Here is an 18,773-nt window from a genome sequence, read left to right on the forward strand (position 1 = left end):
CACACACATATATATATATATATATATATATATATATGCGCGCGCGCGCTCTCATACAACGCACTATATATTTCATGTATAGCGCGTTATATGAGAAGTAGAATATATCATGAGAATTGAACCATAGATGAATAATACATAAGTTAAAGTTAAAACAGTAAGAAGTAAACAAAAAAAGTGTATCTGAATTTAATTTAAAAAATTTTAGTAGAAATACAACTGAAAAAAACACTAAGAAAATTTGTCTTTCAGTTATTAAAAAACTCGTTTTTTAAACAATGCTTTGTACTTGGAATTATTATTTCCTTAATCAATCAACATAGATTGATTAATTTCAAGGCAAATATTTTAAAAGGTTCAATGTTTGCATTTATTTATTTATTTCATTTTACGCCTTAAAGAGAAATATATATATGTATCATCCATTTCTAATTTTCCTTCGAATTTTATCTGCCAATCAAGAGGATTTTTTTTTCAAAGAAAAAAAAAGTTCGATGTTCTTTGTATTGTTAAACTACAAACGTGTTTACTTTCTATGAAAGGGTTAATAGCCACCAAAAAGAAAGATATGTGCTGTTGCCAGTGCCATTGAAAACAAAATTTAATGATATATCATTATAATTTTTTTTTTGTGAATTCTTCTCGTATTTCAATTTTAAATGGAAAGTTACACACAGTTCTTTTGAATTGCTTTCGATTTTATCTTCGGATATTTTATAGTTTATACTGATCATCCTGATTCAGATAAGTTGTTACGCTTTGAATATTAAAATAAGTATCTCGATTTACGATTGTTTTTATGGACTTAGAAAAGCGTTTTTGTTACTGATAGTTCTTTTGCTTTTGTTTTAGGTCATTTAAATTGAACTGAAATGTGGTATACAAATGATGTTTAAGTACAAAATACTATTAAATAAAATTAAGTCATTCTCTTAAGGTTTTTTAGGGAAAAAACTATTACGAGTAATTTAAATATAAGGCGTTTTCATTAAGAGATGATCACTGTAAAAGAAATAAAAATTGCTTTTTACCAGAAGAAATTGAAGCCATTGTTTTTGTTGAATTATTCGAAAATAAATTATTTCATTTATTATTTTTAATTTTGAATATAAACGTAAGTAACTATTTATTTTTCCTCTTACAGTTTTCTTTCTCAGGACTTAAACTAAGTGACCTGAAATTTTTTGATTATATTATAGAATGTTTAATTTTAATTCCTAAAAATAAAATTTTTTGAATAGATATTTCTTTATAGAAGTTTGCTTGAAGATTTTAAAAATAATACTTTGATTGCTTTTGTATCAAGAATAAATATCAAATGTAAATTTAAAAAGCAATCACCTTAAAATACTAATAAAAACATTAACGGGATGTCTGAAATAAAAATTTTATTTCTAGAGGGAGAATAATTTGTTTAGAGTAATAAAAACAAGTGAAATTTTTTTTTTTTAACTAGCTAGTAAAAATTTTCATTCTTCTTCGCATTGCATATACAGTGCACACAAAAAATGAATTACTCTTAATAACTTTTGAACTAATGATCGGATTTTTACGAATTCGGACTCTATGGTTGGAATGGGGGACCCCAAATATGCTAATTAGTTCGTGTAGACAATATTTTCCTCGGCCCGGGCGAGGTTGACCCAGCCTTTCATCCCTTCAGTGGGTCGATAAATGAGTACCAAGCATGCTTGGGAACTAAACACTGGGGGTTCCGCGTTCGGCTGACCACCTGACCGGAACATGTGCTCCTGCACCCCGGAGCCCAAGGTCAAGAAAACTGAGATGGACACAGTAGGCCTTGGGTCTCTATGGGCTGTCGCGCATCTGAGTTTAATTTAGTTTAGACAATATTTTAAGTTACGAAAGCATATACAAAGACGTACTTTCTTTAAATAATCTCTTTTTTCTTAAGACAGATTTGGATTTTTGACCCCCAAAATTTAAGAGATAGTAAGATAGTTCCAATAGTTTGGTTAAGAAAGCAATCGAATGTTTGGACCTCTTGACATTAATTTTTTCCGAATTTCGAAATATCTCGAGAACTTTTAAAGCGAATTGAAAAATTTTGCACACAATAGTGAAAGTAGTATTTTTTGTTAATTTTGTTTAATAATGGTAGAAAATTTTTATTACACTGATTTATTACATTGAAAATTTTGGTATACATTGCATAACTGTTACAAAATTTCATCATTTTGACCATTTGCATCACATAACATAATTTACATCAATTTGAGTTACACAAATTTTTATATTATTTTAATTAAGAATGTAATTTTAAGTGGAAAAATTCAAAATTTAAACGAAATCATTTGAATAGTTCTTAAGAAATCCAATTTTGAAAAAGTTGTACGTTTAAAATTTGATTTCTCAGGAGTTTTTCGACCGATTTTATCCAAATTTTGCATTATATTACTTTCGTTAAAATGTAAAAACTTGAATACTTTACAATCCTAAATTTTTATGACAACTATTAAGTCAAGTAATAAAAATAATAATTAAAAAATTATTTTTTGCATGAAATTGCCTTTGGATAAATGATTTTTTGCTATTGTGTGCAAAAAAGTTATCAGTTTGCTTAAAAAGTTCGCGAAATATGGTGAAATACGTAAAAAATAAAATTAACATTAAATAGTCTAAACTTTCGATTGCTCTCGTGACCGAACTATAGGGACCATATTTCACAGATTGCGTCTACCCTCTATATTTTGGGGGTCAGAAATTATAATAAGTCGTCGATAAAAAGGAATGTTTATTCATAAAGTATGTAATTATTTATTATTATTCTGTTGAATAGTAGTCTAAAAAACTTTGAACTGAAAGGTATACAGTTTTTTTTAAGTTATTTTAAAGAATGCAATTTTAAATGGCAAAAAAAAATATAGCAAAATCGGTCAAATAGTTCCTGAGAAATCAAATTTTAAAAACAAGACTTTTTCTTAATTAAACTACTATAGTTCCCAGATTGTGCTACCTCTTATATTCTATGGTCCCGAAATCTGAATCCGTCGAAGAAAAAGATATGTCTATTCGGAAAAAATACGTTTATGTGTTTGATTTTGTAATTCTGCATGGTATTTACGGTGTTAAGAAAATACGCAAAGATGATCAAATGATTTTAAAAAATCAAATATAACTTGAAAAACAAATTAATAATATTAACTATAAACTGCTATTACAATACAATTGCTAAGTGCATTGAAATTTTTAACCTTGCTTTTCGATTTTTTTCTTTTATTTTATTTCAAATTAAGCAACAATAATTAGAAATTTTTTTTCGATAAATATGAAAAATATTTGTAAAACAAAATTTATTTGTTTCATTATAGTTTATTCGAAAAGTATACGCTTGTTAGTATATTAAACTAACGCTATATGTAATGTTAATGAGTTACATTACTATATTAATGGAAGTTCTCAAAATTAATATTATCTTATCTTGCATGGATTGTATCAGCGGACTAGTCTTCTGGTTATGATTATGTTTTCCTAGTCCTCTGTTAGGGTATTTGTTGGCTAACACTTTAGCTTCCTCAAACATCTTTCCAATGATTATTTCTGCTTTTTTAAAAATTATTTTGAGTCTATGAATATATCTCTGGAAAAATTTAACTCTAAAGCACTTATTTTAATTAATGTTTTTTCTTACTTTATATGTTGATTAATGCTAATACATACACGAGGTTAATTGAATTATGTAGAATAATGTCAAAACTATATCTAGATAATGCGTCATATATCTATAGTGTTTGATACGAATTCTGCTCCCAACTTGTACTGACTACAGAGCTCAAGTAAAATATCCTCAGTGGGAGACGGATCATGGGTTAGAATCCACTTGCGATCGGACTAACCGTGACAGATTTTCCTGATTCTTTTCCCTTTCCATGTAACGCTAATGCTTCTTAGTCCCCCCCCCGAAGGCTAGTTTGCTCAAATGCTTTATCCAGGAGTTACCTTATCTTCTGGGTTGGGTTCAGATTTACAAGGCGCTACGTTGTCAAACAAGTATAATCTTAGAATTAAAATTTGCTCGACTGGTAAACGTTGGTTATAAAGTAAAATATCTTTTTTGTTCAATTTGAGCTATTTAAAATCTTTAAACACACATTTCAAGCTACGCTCATTTTTTAAACGCGTAAGTCAGGCTATGTCATTTTCTTAAACGCTCATTTCTTTTCGAGTAATAGATTTTGCTAAACGCGCATTTCGAGTTATTTCCATTTCTTAAAACGCGTATGTCTAGAATAAAAAGTACCAAGTCATTTGCGCAGAAAAACAAGTTGATTTTCGCGATGTTCTTAGACAGGCTATAAGAGTTTTCCTTCGTTTTGCGCTTTTGTCAAAATGGCGGATTTTTTAAATTTTTTTTTTTGTATCAACAGAGAAGTTTGAGGATAGCGTAAATTTCTCTATGGCATATAATTATTATAAGGAACAATTAAGAGTTGAAAGAACCACCAATGATTTTTTTTTCGAAGTAACATCCTAAATTTAAACTAATAATGAAAGAATAAAAAGTATGAATCCTTGACAAAACCTAGTATTCATGTTATCCTTATCAGTTACTTCTGTTTGTTAGTTCCCAATCCATTGGATGGGGGTGAAGGTTAAAAGCAGGAACTTTTTTACAAGTGAAGGTTTGATATGGTTTATTTCTAGAACAATGTAGAATGTGGGTGGAGTTTATTATTTAAAAGTGACAAATAATGTATAAAAATTCAATGTCAAGCATATCTTTTACCTGCCAAATTACTATGATTTTAATTTACTTTCTCGAAATATGCTATTTCATTTGATGACTCATGTGATTTCACAAGCTTAAAAATTCAAATATCCGGCTTTTGAATAATCATTTTTTTAAATCTCAAATTCTTTTAAATTGTTTAATGGAATGGCGAGTCAAAAAAAAAAGAAAAAAAAATAAAGAAAGAAAAGAAACGGACCACCTTGAATAACTTTTGATCTAATGATCGGATTTTCACGTTCTTGGAGGACACAAACTTAATGGTTCGTGGGGGGTGACCTCAAATATTCTAATTAATAAGTGCAGACGTTATTTTTAGATATGAAATCAGACTCAAAAACGTAATTTCTCTGAATAAACATATCTTTTTTACTACGGATTGGGATTTTTGACCCCCAAAATATGGGGGGTGGCCGCAATCAGGAAAATATGATCTCAATTGTTTGGTCAGGAGAGAGCCCCTTAATGTTAATTTTACTTTTTGCGTAATTCACTGTATCTCGAGAACTTTTTAAGGGAATTGAAATATTTTTGCGCACAATTATAAAATTCGTTTACCGAGAGATAATTCCATGCAAATTATAACTTCTAATAAATATTATTTATTATTTTATTAATTAATGGTCGAAAAATTTTGAATTGAAAGTTATATAATTTATTGAATCATTTTAAGGAATGTAATTTTAGATGGCAAAAAAAACAAAATTTGAGCAAAATCGGTCTAATAGTTCCTGAGACATTGAATTTCAAAAAAGTCTGATACTTCAAATTCATTGTAAAGAATGCAAATATGTGTGTCCTTCTCAATAGACTTGAAAATAACCAATCGTCACTCTCTGCGTGGTGAATCAATAAAAAAAGTAGCTTCTTAAAACCACCGGTCACTTTTTCCAGTTTTTTTTTTTCTTCTGAAAATCATTTAATGATAAAAGTACATCAATGCAGATTCTAGAAATATGAATTTTCATTAAAACCTCTAAACATGTTCTCATTCAGAAAAACATTAAACATGTCTCCATTCAAAATTTTGATCTTTAAGATTCCATCAATTTATGATAAGAAGATTCATGCGGAAGGAGAATTCTTTAACAATTCACAGATTTCAAAGTCGTAATTAAATTTATTTTGCCTCAGCAAATATTTTTAAATTTTGTTCTTGAAAGTCAGAACGTTTAACAAAATTTTGTCACATATTCATATTACTTTTATTGATGAATTAACTTTCTATAACCATAGATTATTTCCAATATCATTTTTTCTTAAAAATATAATTAATCCAAACAAAAACATTTTTGCAAAAAGTGGCTTTTAAATGAAAAGGACTTATCGACATCAGTCACAGACTCATTAGGTTTGAGGAAAAGTGGCTAGTAAATTATTTGAGTCAACTGACCACTGGCCACTAACTGAAGATTTAGATCTTATTCCCAACTACGTGCTAATTTTAAATGACAAAAGATATAATGTGAACTGTATATTAGTTACATTAAAGCAAAATATGGCAGGATAGCTCTAGGAAATTAATCCTGACGATGATTTGCTTGCATTTTGATATTTAGAGGAAAATAAAACATTTTAGACATTTCAAACTACATGTTTTACTCTGGGTTCATCTGAACTAATTTTTTCTATATTTTAAATTTTTAAATACCGAAGAACGTAAAATAGAATTTTTCATGATAAGTTTTTCCCACGGTATAGTCCTCTTAACTTATTCCGCATTTTTTTTCTTCAAATGTTCACTTTTCAACAGTTTAAAATTATTAATGCCATTAATACTGCCGTCTTCAGAAAAAAGCTTCTCCAATTAGAAGACAGTGTTGATACGATCTTCCTACTGTAAAAGGCGGAGTACTCTCTGATATTTTTTTCTTTCTAAATTTTTAAATAAACATCGTAAAATATCTAATGAGACAGTGGGCATAGCTGTGGCTATGGAAGATACTGACGTTCCCACGTTATTTAAGATAGTGGGGAGGGGGAGGGGGGAAGAAAAAACTAATAAGTTAGTGTTTGTTCAATTTTAAACAAATAAATTGTTCTTGATATCCATTATGTTAATCACAATAAATATTTTAATTTGGAGATTTTAATCTTTTGTAAAACGTGCTTTGAATATTTGTATATGGAAAAACGCCAAACTTTAAACAATAATATGGGATCAAAACTGGAAAAAAATATAATTGGCTACATTGATTTAGTTCGGTTTGCAAATGAAGGTGGATAATTTTTTTTCCTTTTGATTAATTGTCTTTATTACACGTGTAATGTAATAATTAAACTATGATACCTACTGGATTATTGGTTTTATTGTAAGACTGATATTGTCTACTCCAAACCTCACAGATATCGTGTTCTGTTTATACTTACTTAACCTTCACTATTTAGAACTCAAGTTAAAAAATATAGATTGATGTTTATACTTTATTTAAATTTTGATGACAGACAGTGATGAATGTTATCAAAAATTTTAATATCATGTTTAGAGAAGAAAAGTATTCATGAAGCAAAATTTGAAATTAAACTTCCTTGTTCATTATGGTTATTAGTATCCTTGTCTTAAGCTAGAAATGGTGAAAGTTTTAAATAATACTTATGAGAAGGGAACGGCTATGAAGCATTACAATAACCGATTTTTGATCAGAAGTGCGTAAACGCTCCATTTAAAAAAAAAAAATTTGTTAACTTTGTGGCGAATATTTTTTACTAATTCTATTTTTCTGCTGTTTTTAAGGGTTCTGAAGACATCTATAAAATATTAGTAATTCTATTGGAGTAAATAATTTCTGTTGAGAAATTTTCAAAACACGCTAGTTTTTTTTAGCTTCAAACAGTTATTGAAAAAGACCATTTTTTGAAACTGTATAATAATTCCACTTGAGATCTAGTATATGTTTTTATAATGGGTTAAAGTTGCAAGTTCTGAAAATAAAGTTTAAAAAAAAATATCATAAAAAAAAAATTTAATTGAATTTTAATGCACCATTGGCTGAATGCTTGAGAAATAGGCAAGACTTGAAAACCCACTTATTATGAAAGGTTTCAGAGTTTAATTGAAAATTTAGAGTGATTTCTTTGAAATTTACTTAATAGATTACTACTAGTAATGCTAATTATTTCTGTACTAGTACTTTCTGGATTCTTTCTGATATCCAGCAGTATATTTATTCTGTATACTAATTCTTTCTGGATATCATACACTTCCTCAGATAGATATGTACTGGTCTTTAGATGAGGATAAAGGACTACGAATTATTCGGAGTCAAAACAGATTTAAAAGCATAAAGCAAAATATTCATTTGTCGGATAACTCTAGTCTTGATAAGGCCAAGACCTTATTGAGCCAAGATTCGTGAATATTGGTTCGGTGAGGGCTCACGTTGTTTTGTTGCTAGGGTATTAACAATAACAATATTTGCGTTTTTTTGTTTTTGATTTGAAGTCAATAAAATACATAAAACAAATAAGGCGTTTATTCAAAATAGTTTATTATTATTTTTTTAAAAAATTCCCTTAACTTCGTTTTATCGAGCTTTTTTTCTGAGCTTAAAATTGTTATTTATTATATTAACAGCTTTTTTCGGAGGCATTATTAACAGGATGCTTCCATAATGACAACAGCAACAGATAATGTAAAAATAACATTTGCCTTTCATTAATTGTCAAAATTGGCCTGTAACATCACCAGATTTTTAAAGAGAATTTTTTATATGGAATCATTTGCTTCCTATGGTGAAAAGCACGCGTGAACTCACCAAAAAAAAGTCAAAAAGTGGAAAAAGTCAAAAGAGATGCATATTTGAGTTCTGGGGAGAAAAAAAAAGATTTTGAACTATGCATATTTTATGTGATACATTGTGCTAAGTACATTTTGTATGGTGCGTTATGAAATTTGAATGCGTTGTGCTCTGGTTGAAAAATTTTACATCCAGACTAACTTTTGAACCAATAATGATATTTTCTCCTACTAATATTATGAGAAAGAGGGAGCAATAAAGTAAAAATAACTTAAATGACCTAAACTCATTGTTTCCAATCCAGAGAAAACTAGAGGAGCTGCATCTTTCAGATAGCACATTTCCTTCTCCTTCCTAACTTAGCAAAATTAGAGGACGCTATAAGTCAGGAGAAGCCCTTCACGACAATTTTTTTTTAACTTTCATAAGTAATTTTATATTTAAATATTAGAAAAAATGAGTTCAGGAAACCCGCAGTAAATCGTGAAGTTTCAAATGTTGAAAAATGTTTATTCAAAAATTTAAAATGTAAACAAATTATGGCACGATTATGAAGGATTACGCAGTTGAAAATAATTCTTCCATAAATTGTTTTTATTTTGATATTTTAAAAATATTCTTTTAGCAATTGAAACTTAACTATTTCTTCAAGATTTGCCAGATTTCACCTTTCTTTTAACTTTAAATTTGTAATTGCCAATGAAAGTCAAACAGAATTTGTTATGAAAAGTTTCTTCTCCCAGATTGTGCCCTCTTTAGCTGTGAGTCTGCATCGTGAATGTGAAAATCCAATCATTGGTTCAAAAGTTACACAGAGTGTAACATTTTTCAATTTGTACAGCAGTTTTAATTTGTTTTTTCTTCACTCCTTACTTCAAAATCACCTAAATTTAATTTTAAAAACCTTCATTTTATCTGTAACTTTATGTAAAACGCTATTTTTGCACGAATAATCAAATTTTTTAGAAGGGCGGACATAATGTATTCTTTTTGTTTCTAATTTAATTCTTCGTTTATCAATTAAGGTAGATAATGGACTAAAAGAAGCAAGTACTAAAAAAAGCAAACACGTTAGAAATTTACATGTGACGTAAAAAATGACGTTCGCTAAGTCTCTTCAGATAAATCAAATCTGGTGTCTGGTGTTGCTTAATGTCACAAGATTGAAATATCGTAAACAAATTGATTGCATTAAGGGAGAATCCCATCAATATCTTCGTGTTCCTTACATTTTCATTGGCTAGAAATACTTCTTTTGATTTCGAAATAGACTAATTTATACTGACCGTTGAAAAATTTGCGACACTTAAATGTGGTTTTTTAAATAATGTTATATTTCAAAGTGTCTGTTAAAACTAAATGGCCTTTGCGCAATAAGTTTCTAACCTTGCGATCTGTGCTACTGTTATTCTTTTCGAATTTTTTACGATGAGTATTAAAATATCATGTTTCGAAACTGTATTAAAAAAATCTAAAAAAATCAAAAATAGAATCAGCTTAGGTTTCTGATAGTTCGGAAACATATCCATCTTATTTCGGAAAAGCTATCAGTTGCTTTTAGATTTATTTTGAATGCATGAGGAACTGTTTTTTTTTCTTTTTTGAAAAACGTTTTGATTTTCACTAGTATTTAGTTTCATGTTCTTGTCTAAGTTTGGAAACTCGCGTTTCTCAAGAATCAAGCTTGTATTTTAGATCTAAAACATTCAAGAATACTTCAAAATGATCTTTTCTGGAGTTACTTATCTAAGTACCCTCGATGATTTTATCAAAAATGAGTGATGTACCCTTTCAAAAACCTCTGCTAGGCAGAAGCACACTGCCAGTAGTAAAGCTACTGTAGTCGTTACTTTTTTCGTAGTTTGTAGCACAGAGAGCTAGTTTTTTTTTTTTTTTTTAAGTAGTTTAGTGAGTAGTGCGATACCAAAAAACAGTAGTTTGTAGCGATTCTCGCAAACTACTTTTAAGAATAGTTTAGTAAAGAAACACTGCTCTAACAGAACTAATTTTTCGAATTTGATTGGTGTAAATTTTCGAGGGTCCGCCAATGCCTGCAATGAAAATCACCCTGTGGCTGCAGCTGAGCGTTAACGGGTATTACATATTTAGAATCATGTATAACTAATACTTAAACTAGCCATTACGAAAAATAGATAATTAATCCCTTTGGTCACACTTTCACATGTGAATGTTGTACACTCGTGAAAAATTTAAGTTATTTAAGAGGAAAGGCACGTATTTTTGGATGTACTTAATTTTTTAGAGGAAATAAGAGTATTAAACAATTAAAAATTTTTAAGGCTTTAATAATTTCGCATTTCTTAAACTAAATAATCGCTGTCGAGAAAGGCAGAAAAAGTTAAAGATCAAATGAACAAATTCGAAATAAAAAATGTTTTGGAATAACAAACTGGCTCATGTAAACGTGAATAAATATTTGTTAATTGTTCCCTAACGTTTAATATAAGTTCGTCTCCTTAAAGTAGTTTTTAGTTATTACATTTTAAATAAAGTATTTGTAGTAAACTACAAAAATAATGTAGTTTTTCCGTAACTGACTGAACTATACGTGAAAATTTGCTGCACCCTCAATAAAGTATTAAATTGAATCAATCATATTCCCTTAAGTAGTAAAGAATAATTGCATTCAAGAAATTTCCACGATAGAATGATTCAAATTGTCACCGTATGTCGATAATTCAAATTTCCACCATTTATGTTGCTAAATTCCCAATAATCATAAATAAAGTATCCTGAATAACCGATTCGGATTTTTCGTACTAGCTTGAAGTCTTAATGATTCGTGAAGACGACCTATTTAATCAGCGACAATCATTTTTTAAATATGATGTTGTTGTTGTTCATTTACGTCGCACTAGGGCTGCACAATGGCTATTGGCGACGGTCTGGGAAACATCCCCGAGGATGATCCGAAGACATGCCATCACAATTTTGATCCTCTGCAGAGGGGATGGCACCCCCGCTTCGGTAGCCCGACGACCTGCGCGCGAAGTCGAGCACTTTACGGTAGCACAGTTTAACGAGGACCAATACCGCACACCCTCGGTCCCTACGCAGACTGATCCAAGTGGTCACCCACCCGCACACTGACCGTAGCCAGTGATGCTTGACTTCGGTGATCTGCTGGGAACCGTGTCTTAACGATCAGTCCACTGCGGGGACTTTTTAAATATGAAATCATTTACAAAATAATATGTCTTGATGAAAAATATATCACTGATTTTCATATTTTGATGAGATGAAATGTAACTCAATTGAAAACGTATACATTTGGAAACAACAAAGCAAATACTTTTTTTCAGTACAAATAGTGAATTGTTATTTTTACTCGGCGAAAACAATTCTGAAAAATTTACCATACTGTATGGTAATGACATTTCTGGAGAAAAAAAAATTCCGATTAATAAAATAAAATCATACTGTGTTTAAAGAGCCGTAGTGACTCAGGGAATAGAGCATTCGCCTTACAATGAGGTGAACCGTGTTCGAATCCCAGCGATGGCTGGTCGATACAAACTCCGCACCCGGCTCGTACCGACCACAGCGCTGACGGATCCTCAGTGGTAGACGGATCATGGGTTAGAGTCCCCTTGTCGTCAGGCTAACCGTGGGAGGTTCTCGTGGTCTTCCTCGCCATGTAACGCAAGTGCTGATTAGTTCCATCAGAAAGTCCTCCATGGAGGCAAATTTCTCCCAGTACTTGATCCAGGAGTTCCCTTGTCTTCTGCAATAAACTCAAAATGACAAGGCTACGGAGTAGAAGTCGTTAACTCAGAATGGGGTCGGCTGCTCAACGACAGTTATAAAATAAAATGCAAAATATGGTATTTAAAACATTCATGAGGTAATTCCTCCGTTCATACGGTATTAGTTTACCGGAAATTCTGGTTTTCAAAATTATAGTTCTTATTACTACACATTTAATAAAAAATGCAAAACTGAAGATAAATTTAACCAAATAAATATTTTTTTATGCTATACTCTAAAGTACCAAGTTTTACCAAATTCTATCACATATTATAAGCCATAATGTATTGCTAATTTGACCAAAATTAATACCAAATCAGATGAAGTGCAATCTTATCAGCCTTTACTAATAGAAATCGAGCAATGATTCCGGCCATGGAAGGCTCTTCTCCCTATACCAACTAGGTGGTCACAGTTAGAATCACCAAATAAGCCATTAATTTTGAAAGTAGAATAAGTTCATTTTTGGAAGAAAAAAATTAGTTTATAGCAATACCAGTTGTATATAGACATCCTTTTTTTTATATAATATATCTTACAATAATCAAACTCAATTAGTTAAAATAATCAGATGAATTTTAGCTAAAAAATTTTATCGCAAAAAATTTTTTTTTGAAAATGGATTAGTATGTTTTTAATAACCAATGTTAAAGCAATTTCTATTGGCTTTCTCAAATTACTGTACGCCTTAAACATAACCGCTCGGTAGGTGATACTTTCTGAGAATAAGCGCCAATGTGAGCATTTCAATTCATATTTCGTCAATTTATATTTTGCCAATTCATATTTTGAAGTAAAATACCTGATTCTGTTTGACTTGTGTTTCCTATAACTATCAACTGCGTGCGTATCATTTAAATAATACATTATCAAAGTAGATGATTAAAAAAGAACAAATTAAATAATCACAACATGCCTCCTATGTTGCCACTGTGCACACCTATATCAAGAGAGAAGAACAGCATAGTAATACCTAACATGCCACCGATTCACCCTGAATTGTGATTATTAATAAAATTAATTATTCATGTATTTGCATAAAATATTAATAAAATTTGTTAGAATTTGTATTTGTGTATTTACATTATATAAAAAATACATTTCAGTAAAGCCAATGTGTATAAAAATGACTTAACTTTACTCTTGCTTTTATTTCGTATAAGATGTTATTATTGAAAGTGGAAAAAGTTCAGTTGGAGCTAAAAAAAAATTTAATTTATTACTTTTTTGCATTTTAAAGTTCAAGCATATTGTATAGTTAATCATCTCCAAAATTAATGTACCCTTGCCAAAATTTTTAAATTTAATTTAACACTAACCCTCAATTTCTCAATACATGAAAAAATGGATTTATTCCACTCTGAATGTTTCTTTAAATTGCTTTAATTTCTCCCTTTTAAAAGCAGTTACCTTTCCACCTTATTTAAATATTCAGTATTTGTGTACTGTCTAAAAAATTTACAAAACTATATGAATTATGATTCATTTTTAACTAATTTCGGTTTATTATGTCATTTAATTTTGAAAAAAAAAATAAAGCTTGTTAAATAATAGTATTTTTTAAATTATCACAGGGTAGCAATCAATTAAAGGAAACAAAATGTTACCACTGAATATTTTGTTTTGTCTTTTCTTTCTTTCAACACTGCATGCGTACTATGTTAAACTAGAGAAATTACCGAAAACAGGGACTTCAAAGCTAATTTTCGGGTAAAAACAGAGATGCTTTTGCGACTGAGCTGAGCTGTCAGGACGACTTTCTTTATCCAAGATTTTAACCAATATATAATCATCTTTACGAATGTAATCGGTAGAGAAGAAAATAAAAATTTTGTTTGGAAACGGAAAATTTTAGTCAAAAGAGAAATTTTAAGCTCTACTTAGTGAAGAAAACAGAAATTCCAGTAGTTGAAATTGCATAACTGTTAATGTTTTTCTTTTTAAAGTTATTTTCTTAAATATTTGTTTTCCCTACTTTAAGAAATTATCCACATAACTTGAATTCATGACCCATAGTTTAAGAAGCAAATTTGCATTTCAATGTACTCAAAAGTAGCTCACTCATAATGTAAACTAATTGACGTTATGAATTTTTTATTAGTTTTCTAAATTTTAATTACTTGTTTAATTGTCGAATGCGAATTTATTAGATGCAGATAACAACTGTGTATATATATATATATATATATATAATATAATATAATATAATATAATATAATATAATATAATGTAATATAATATAATATAATATAATATAATATAATATAATATATAATATAATATTCATTTCTTACTGAACGATCTTCATATTCCTTAAATTTTTTATACATTTAAGTGACTTGTAAAAGTAATTTTCAATTTGTAACGCTTTTGTATATTTTGTTTCATTGTAATTGACATTTTCCCGAATTTTAGTGTTTGATTTCTCACATTTCTTTCAAATGCTACATTATGATTTTAAATTATTTAAATCCATTCGAACAGATATTAATCCATCCACTGATTCGAAAAATTTAAAAGCAAATTTTAAAAAACAACAATATAAATATTATGTAATGCGGTTGTTATATAGAGTCACCAGTGATTTTCTCATCTTTTAATTTCCTTCTTTCTTTTTTTCTTGAAGTTTTTATTTTAAGAAATCAAGCATAGATATTAATATACAATTAATTTTTTTCAGAAAAATTTATTTGAAAGTTTTTTAAAATTAATTCTAATTTTCTCTTGTTATCAATATTATTAGTTTCTCTTGGCCAAGGCTTTGTATTATTATTATGTATTTCATGTATTTTTATCATTTCAGAAATTTACCTGACTAGATTTCAAAAGCATTTTAATTTTGATTAACTTATGGTACTGCTATTTCGACATAGTATGAATGAAATTTTTTTTATCTGATCATAATTCATACATAGCTTACAATAAACGAGTATTTTTTTATTTGACAATCGAAAGAAGACTTTTCCTTTCCTTTTTTTTATTTTTATGTTTTTAGTAAAATATTACATATTTTTAAATAACCTTTTATAGCATTAATTTATACGATTATGTCATAGTTAATTTATAAGTTATGTCATAGTTTGATTTACAATCTAAGTAATATTTAAGTCTTTAAAGTAAATTTTAATGTGTATTCCATCACGACTAATAATAAATTTACAGTAAAAATGAACTATTATTAGAAAATGCAATCTTAAATAATCCTATAAAAATACATTAAAATGTCTTTGAACTTTATTCAATACAATAGTATGAGGAAACAGAGTATATTAATTTAAGAACAGGCTTATTAAAACTACATTTTTATTATACATTTAAAGATTATTACGGCAGGTAGTTTTCTATTGTTTAAAAATCTTTTTAGAAAAGCAAACGCTCATAATATCATATTTCTGGTGTTATTTATTTTCACTATCAATGGGGAAGAGTAAAATAAAGCATAAAGATTTTAATATACTGTATGGTAAAGTGACTTACACAGACTATATTTTATATTACGAAATCAGACATAAAAACAAACTTTCTATAAACGTACTTTTTTTTTGGCTGATTTGGATTTCTGACTCCTGAAATATAGCCCCAATCTCGGGAAATATGATCCTATTAGTTTTGTCAGGAGAGCGATTCAAAGTTCAGATCCCTTAATGTTAATTTTACTTTTTGCGTATTTCGCCATATCTCGTGAAATTTTTAAGTAAACGGAAAATTTTTTGCACACAATTATAAAATTCATTTATCCAAAGATAATTCCATACAAACAATAGTTTTTAGTAGGTATTTATTATTTTATATAATAATAGTCGAATAAACTCTGAATTGAAAGGTATACAATTTTTTGCATTATTTTAAAGAATATAATTTTAAATGGCAAAGTTTGAACAAAATCAGTCGAATAGTTCCTGAGAAATTGAATTTTCGAAATACCACTTTTTCCTGACCAAACTGTCTCGAGCATATTTCTCAGATTGCTGCTTCCCCCTATATTTTTGGGGTCAAATATCCAAATCCGTAGAAAGAAAGGTATGCTTATTCAGAGTAAGTGCGTTTTTGTGTGTGATTTTGTAGCTTAAAATATCGTTTTTAATTTTGCACGCTGTACATTTTTTAAAAAAAATAATTCTGGTAGCGAAATATGTGTGACATGCAGAATTTTTTAAATTTCATGTTGTAAATTTTTGTTACTAATTAGACACCAAGTATGATTCATCACTTGAATAAGTTTCTCTGAGAGAATTTGTTGTATCCAAATTTTAAAAACGTTACTCTCACTTATATGAACCTAAGCTATTCTCATTAAGCTAGTCTAAAAATAATTTAAATTTTCTCTTCAATTCACTTTCTAACTTTACTTCGAGCCTAAAATGTATTATGCTGAGCTTTTATCTGAGTAAAATATCTCCAACAAGTCTAGAACACGTGAAACAATTATACATTAAAGGATCACTGATTCAAATTGTTTTTAGACTGATTTTTAATTCTTCTCTAATGCCATTCTTTGGAAAAAGGAAATATTAAAACAAAAAGAGCCAAGTTAATAGCCACTTTGTCATTTATGGTATTTCTAAATGGCAATTGCCTATGTAATATAGATTTTTCAAGTGTGCCTAAAAATTTATTTATTAACAATTCATATTCAAACGCATGCAATGTACAATTTGGTCCCAGCATTTGTTTTATACAGACTTACATTTCTCCCTATCGAAAACGTTATTTCGTTTGGCTTCTTCCTTGTAAGTTCAGTAAGCAATTCCTTACCAATTTAAGTACTTTTGAATTTAGCAGCCAGTATAAAATTTAACGTAAGTATATATTTCATTTAGTAGCTTCTTCTAAAAAGTGTTGTTCGATTCTTCTAAGTTGAGTATTAAATAACATTTGTGATTAGCACAGTGAAGTCGCTTCCGGCTCTTGTATCATTAAACTCTATTAAACCAGCATTTCTACATGGTAATTCACAAGAATTCATTTTTTAACAATTAACCTCGTTCAAAAATTTTAATGACTTCATGCGTTTGTTGTAATATTAAGCGTTAGATTAAGATTAATATAGTCGTATTGCTTTTCTTATATTAGCTCGTGCGTTTGCTAATCAGCTTGCTGGATCTCTGTATGTATACAACATTGATCTGTTAATAATTATTTACCATGTTTTTCATTTATGACGTTTTATGCAGTCTCTTGTAATAAATAAAAACTTGAATTTTGATAGCTTCTTCTGCATATGTCCTGAAAATATGACGATTTATAGTTTCTATATTAATGCAAATAAAAATTTCAAAACATTTCTTATTTTATTTTATTTCTTCTATGTTAATGTTGCTGTGCGTAAAAAATTAAATATTAGATTTTTAGCAAGAATTATTGCTAGGAGTTCAACATTATTATTTGCCAGCTTAGTTTTTATGTATTTGAGAAAATTATTATTCATTTATTTCTCTGAAGATGAGAAAAACCACGTTTTTAATTTGCTATCATTTCCAAACACTCACTTAATGATAAAATTTACCTGCAAATTTCTATTATTCTTATCTGAAACTCAATAAAAAATATGTATGAAAGTGCATATTGATGCGTGCGTGCAATGAACTAAAATGTATTGTGAAAATGCGAGCAGTATACTTTAATAAATCATAGTAAGTTAATTACCAACAAAAACTAAGAAAATTCAAAAAACAATTAAGTATATTTCAAACAATTTTTTAAATAACTATCAACACATTCATTTCTAAAATTTCATGCGGTCTCTTTTATTATCATTACTTCAGTTTGAAAAACATGTGAGTCTTGTTTTGAAAACCTTGAATTCTCATTCGCTGATATCCATTCAGCCGGCTCAGAATGAGACTACGCCATTGGCCATTGCGTCCGCAGTTGCTCTTCTAGTTTCCCTAATAAAATCCCACAGCGTGGAGTATTCGAATTCATTACTAGTTACTATAACAGAATGATCGGAAGTGAAATTTCTTATTTGAGCTTTTATCATTGTTTGGCTCACTCCTGTTATACATTTTGAAATTGGCTTCGTCTTATTTTTCTCACTGTCTCAAACTATTTTTAGAAGAAGTACGGTTTTTGTTCTACTCTTAAGTGACTGATTATCAACAACCGAAGAACGAATTCCAGTAAAAAATTAACTGTGTCACTAAATCTTTTTTTAGTTCAATTATTATTTTGAAATTATGGCTGAAAATAAAAAATCTATAGTTCCCGATTCGGGCACGAACTTGGAAATGACATCAAGAAAAGCTTTACTTCAGTACCTTGTCAGGTATGTACACTTTTATGCGTCAGTTTTTTTTCTCCCTATTTTACAAAATTGAGTTTAAAAAATTTTTCTAAAAATTTTTACAATTAATAAGAGGACACATTTTAAAATTTTGAACTTAAAAAAAGCAATGCTTTATGCTCAATGATATAAAATGCTTTTGTCATTACTTTTTACTCTTTTCGGGCCAGAAAAATTTGACCAGAAATTCAACTAAGAGAGCCGCAAGATTTGTGGTCACGAAGCGATCCGT

At 28.9% G+C, this 18,773-nt stretch overlaps 1 protein-coding gene across 11 annotated transcripts in view; it reads left to right on the forward strand.

Moving 5' to 3' along the window:
* LOC107440090 (NADP/NADPH phosphatase nocturnin) overlaps positions 1 to 18,773 on the forward strand; it is a 129,170-nt gene that overhangs the window by 76,129 nt on the left and 34,268 nt on the right. Inside the window, exon 1 of one of the 11 annotated variants that reach the window (XM_016052883.3) lies at positions 18,112 to 18,523. The exons of 9 other annotated variants lie outside the window; for them this stretch is intronic. In XM_016052883.3, coding sequence (XP_015908369.1) covers positions 18,435 to 18,523 — 89 coding nt within the window. In that variant the 5' untranslated portion in view covers positions 18,112 to 18,434. Of the gene's footprint in view, positions 1 to 18,111; positions 18,524 to 18,773 lie in introns of those variants that run through there. One more of the 11 variants, XM_071187929.1, reaches the window with a different exon arrangement.

Source organism: Parasteatoda tepidariorum, chromosome X1, assembly GCF_043381705.1.
Source record: "Parasteatoda tepidariorum isolate YZ-2023 chromosome X1, CAS_Ptep_4.0, whole genome shotgun sequence".
Classification (NCBI taxonomy): domain Eukaryota; kingdom Metazoa; phylum Arthropoda; class Arachnida; order Araneae; family Theridiidae; genus Parasteatoda; species Parasteatoda tepidariorum.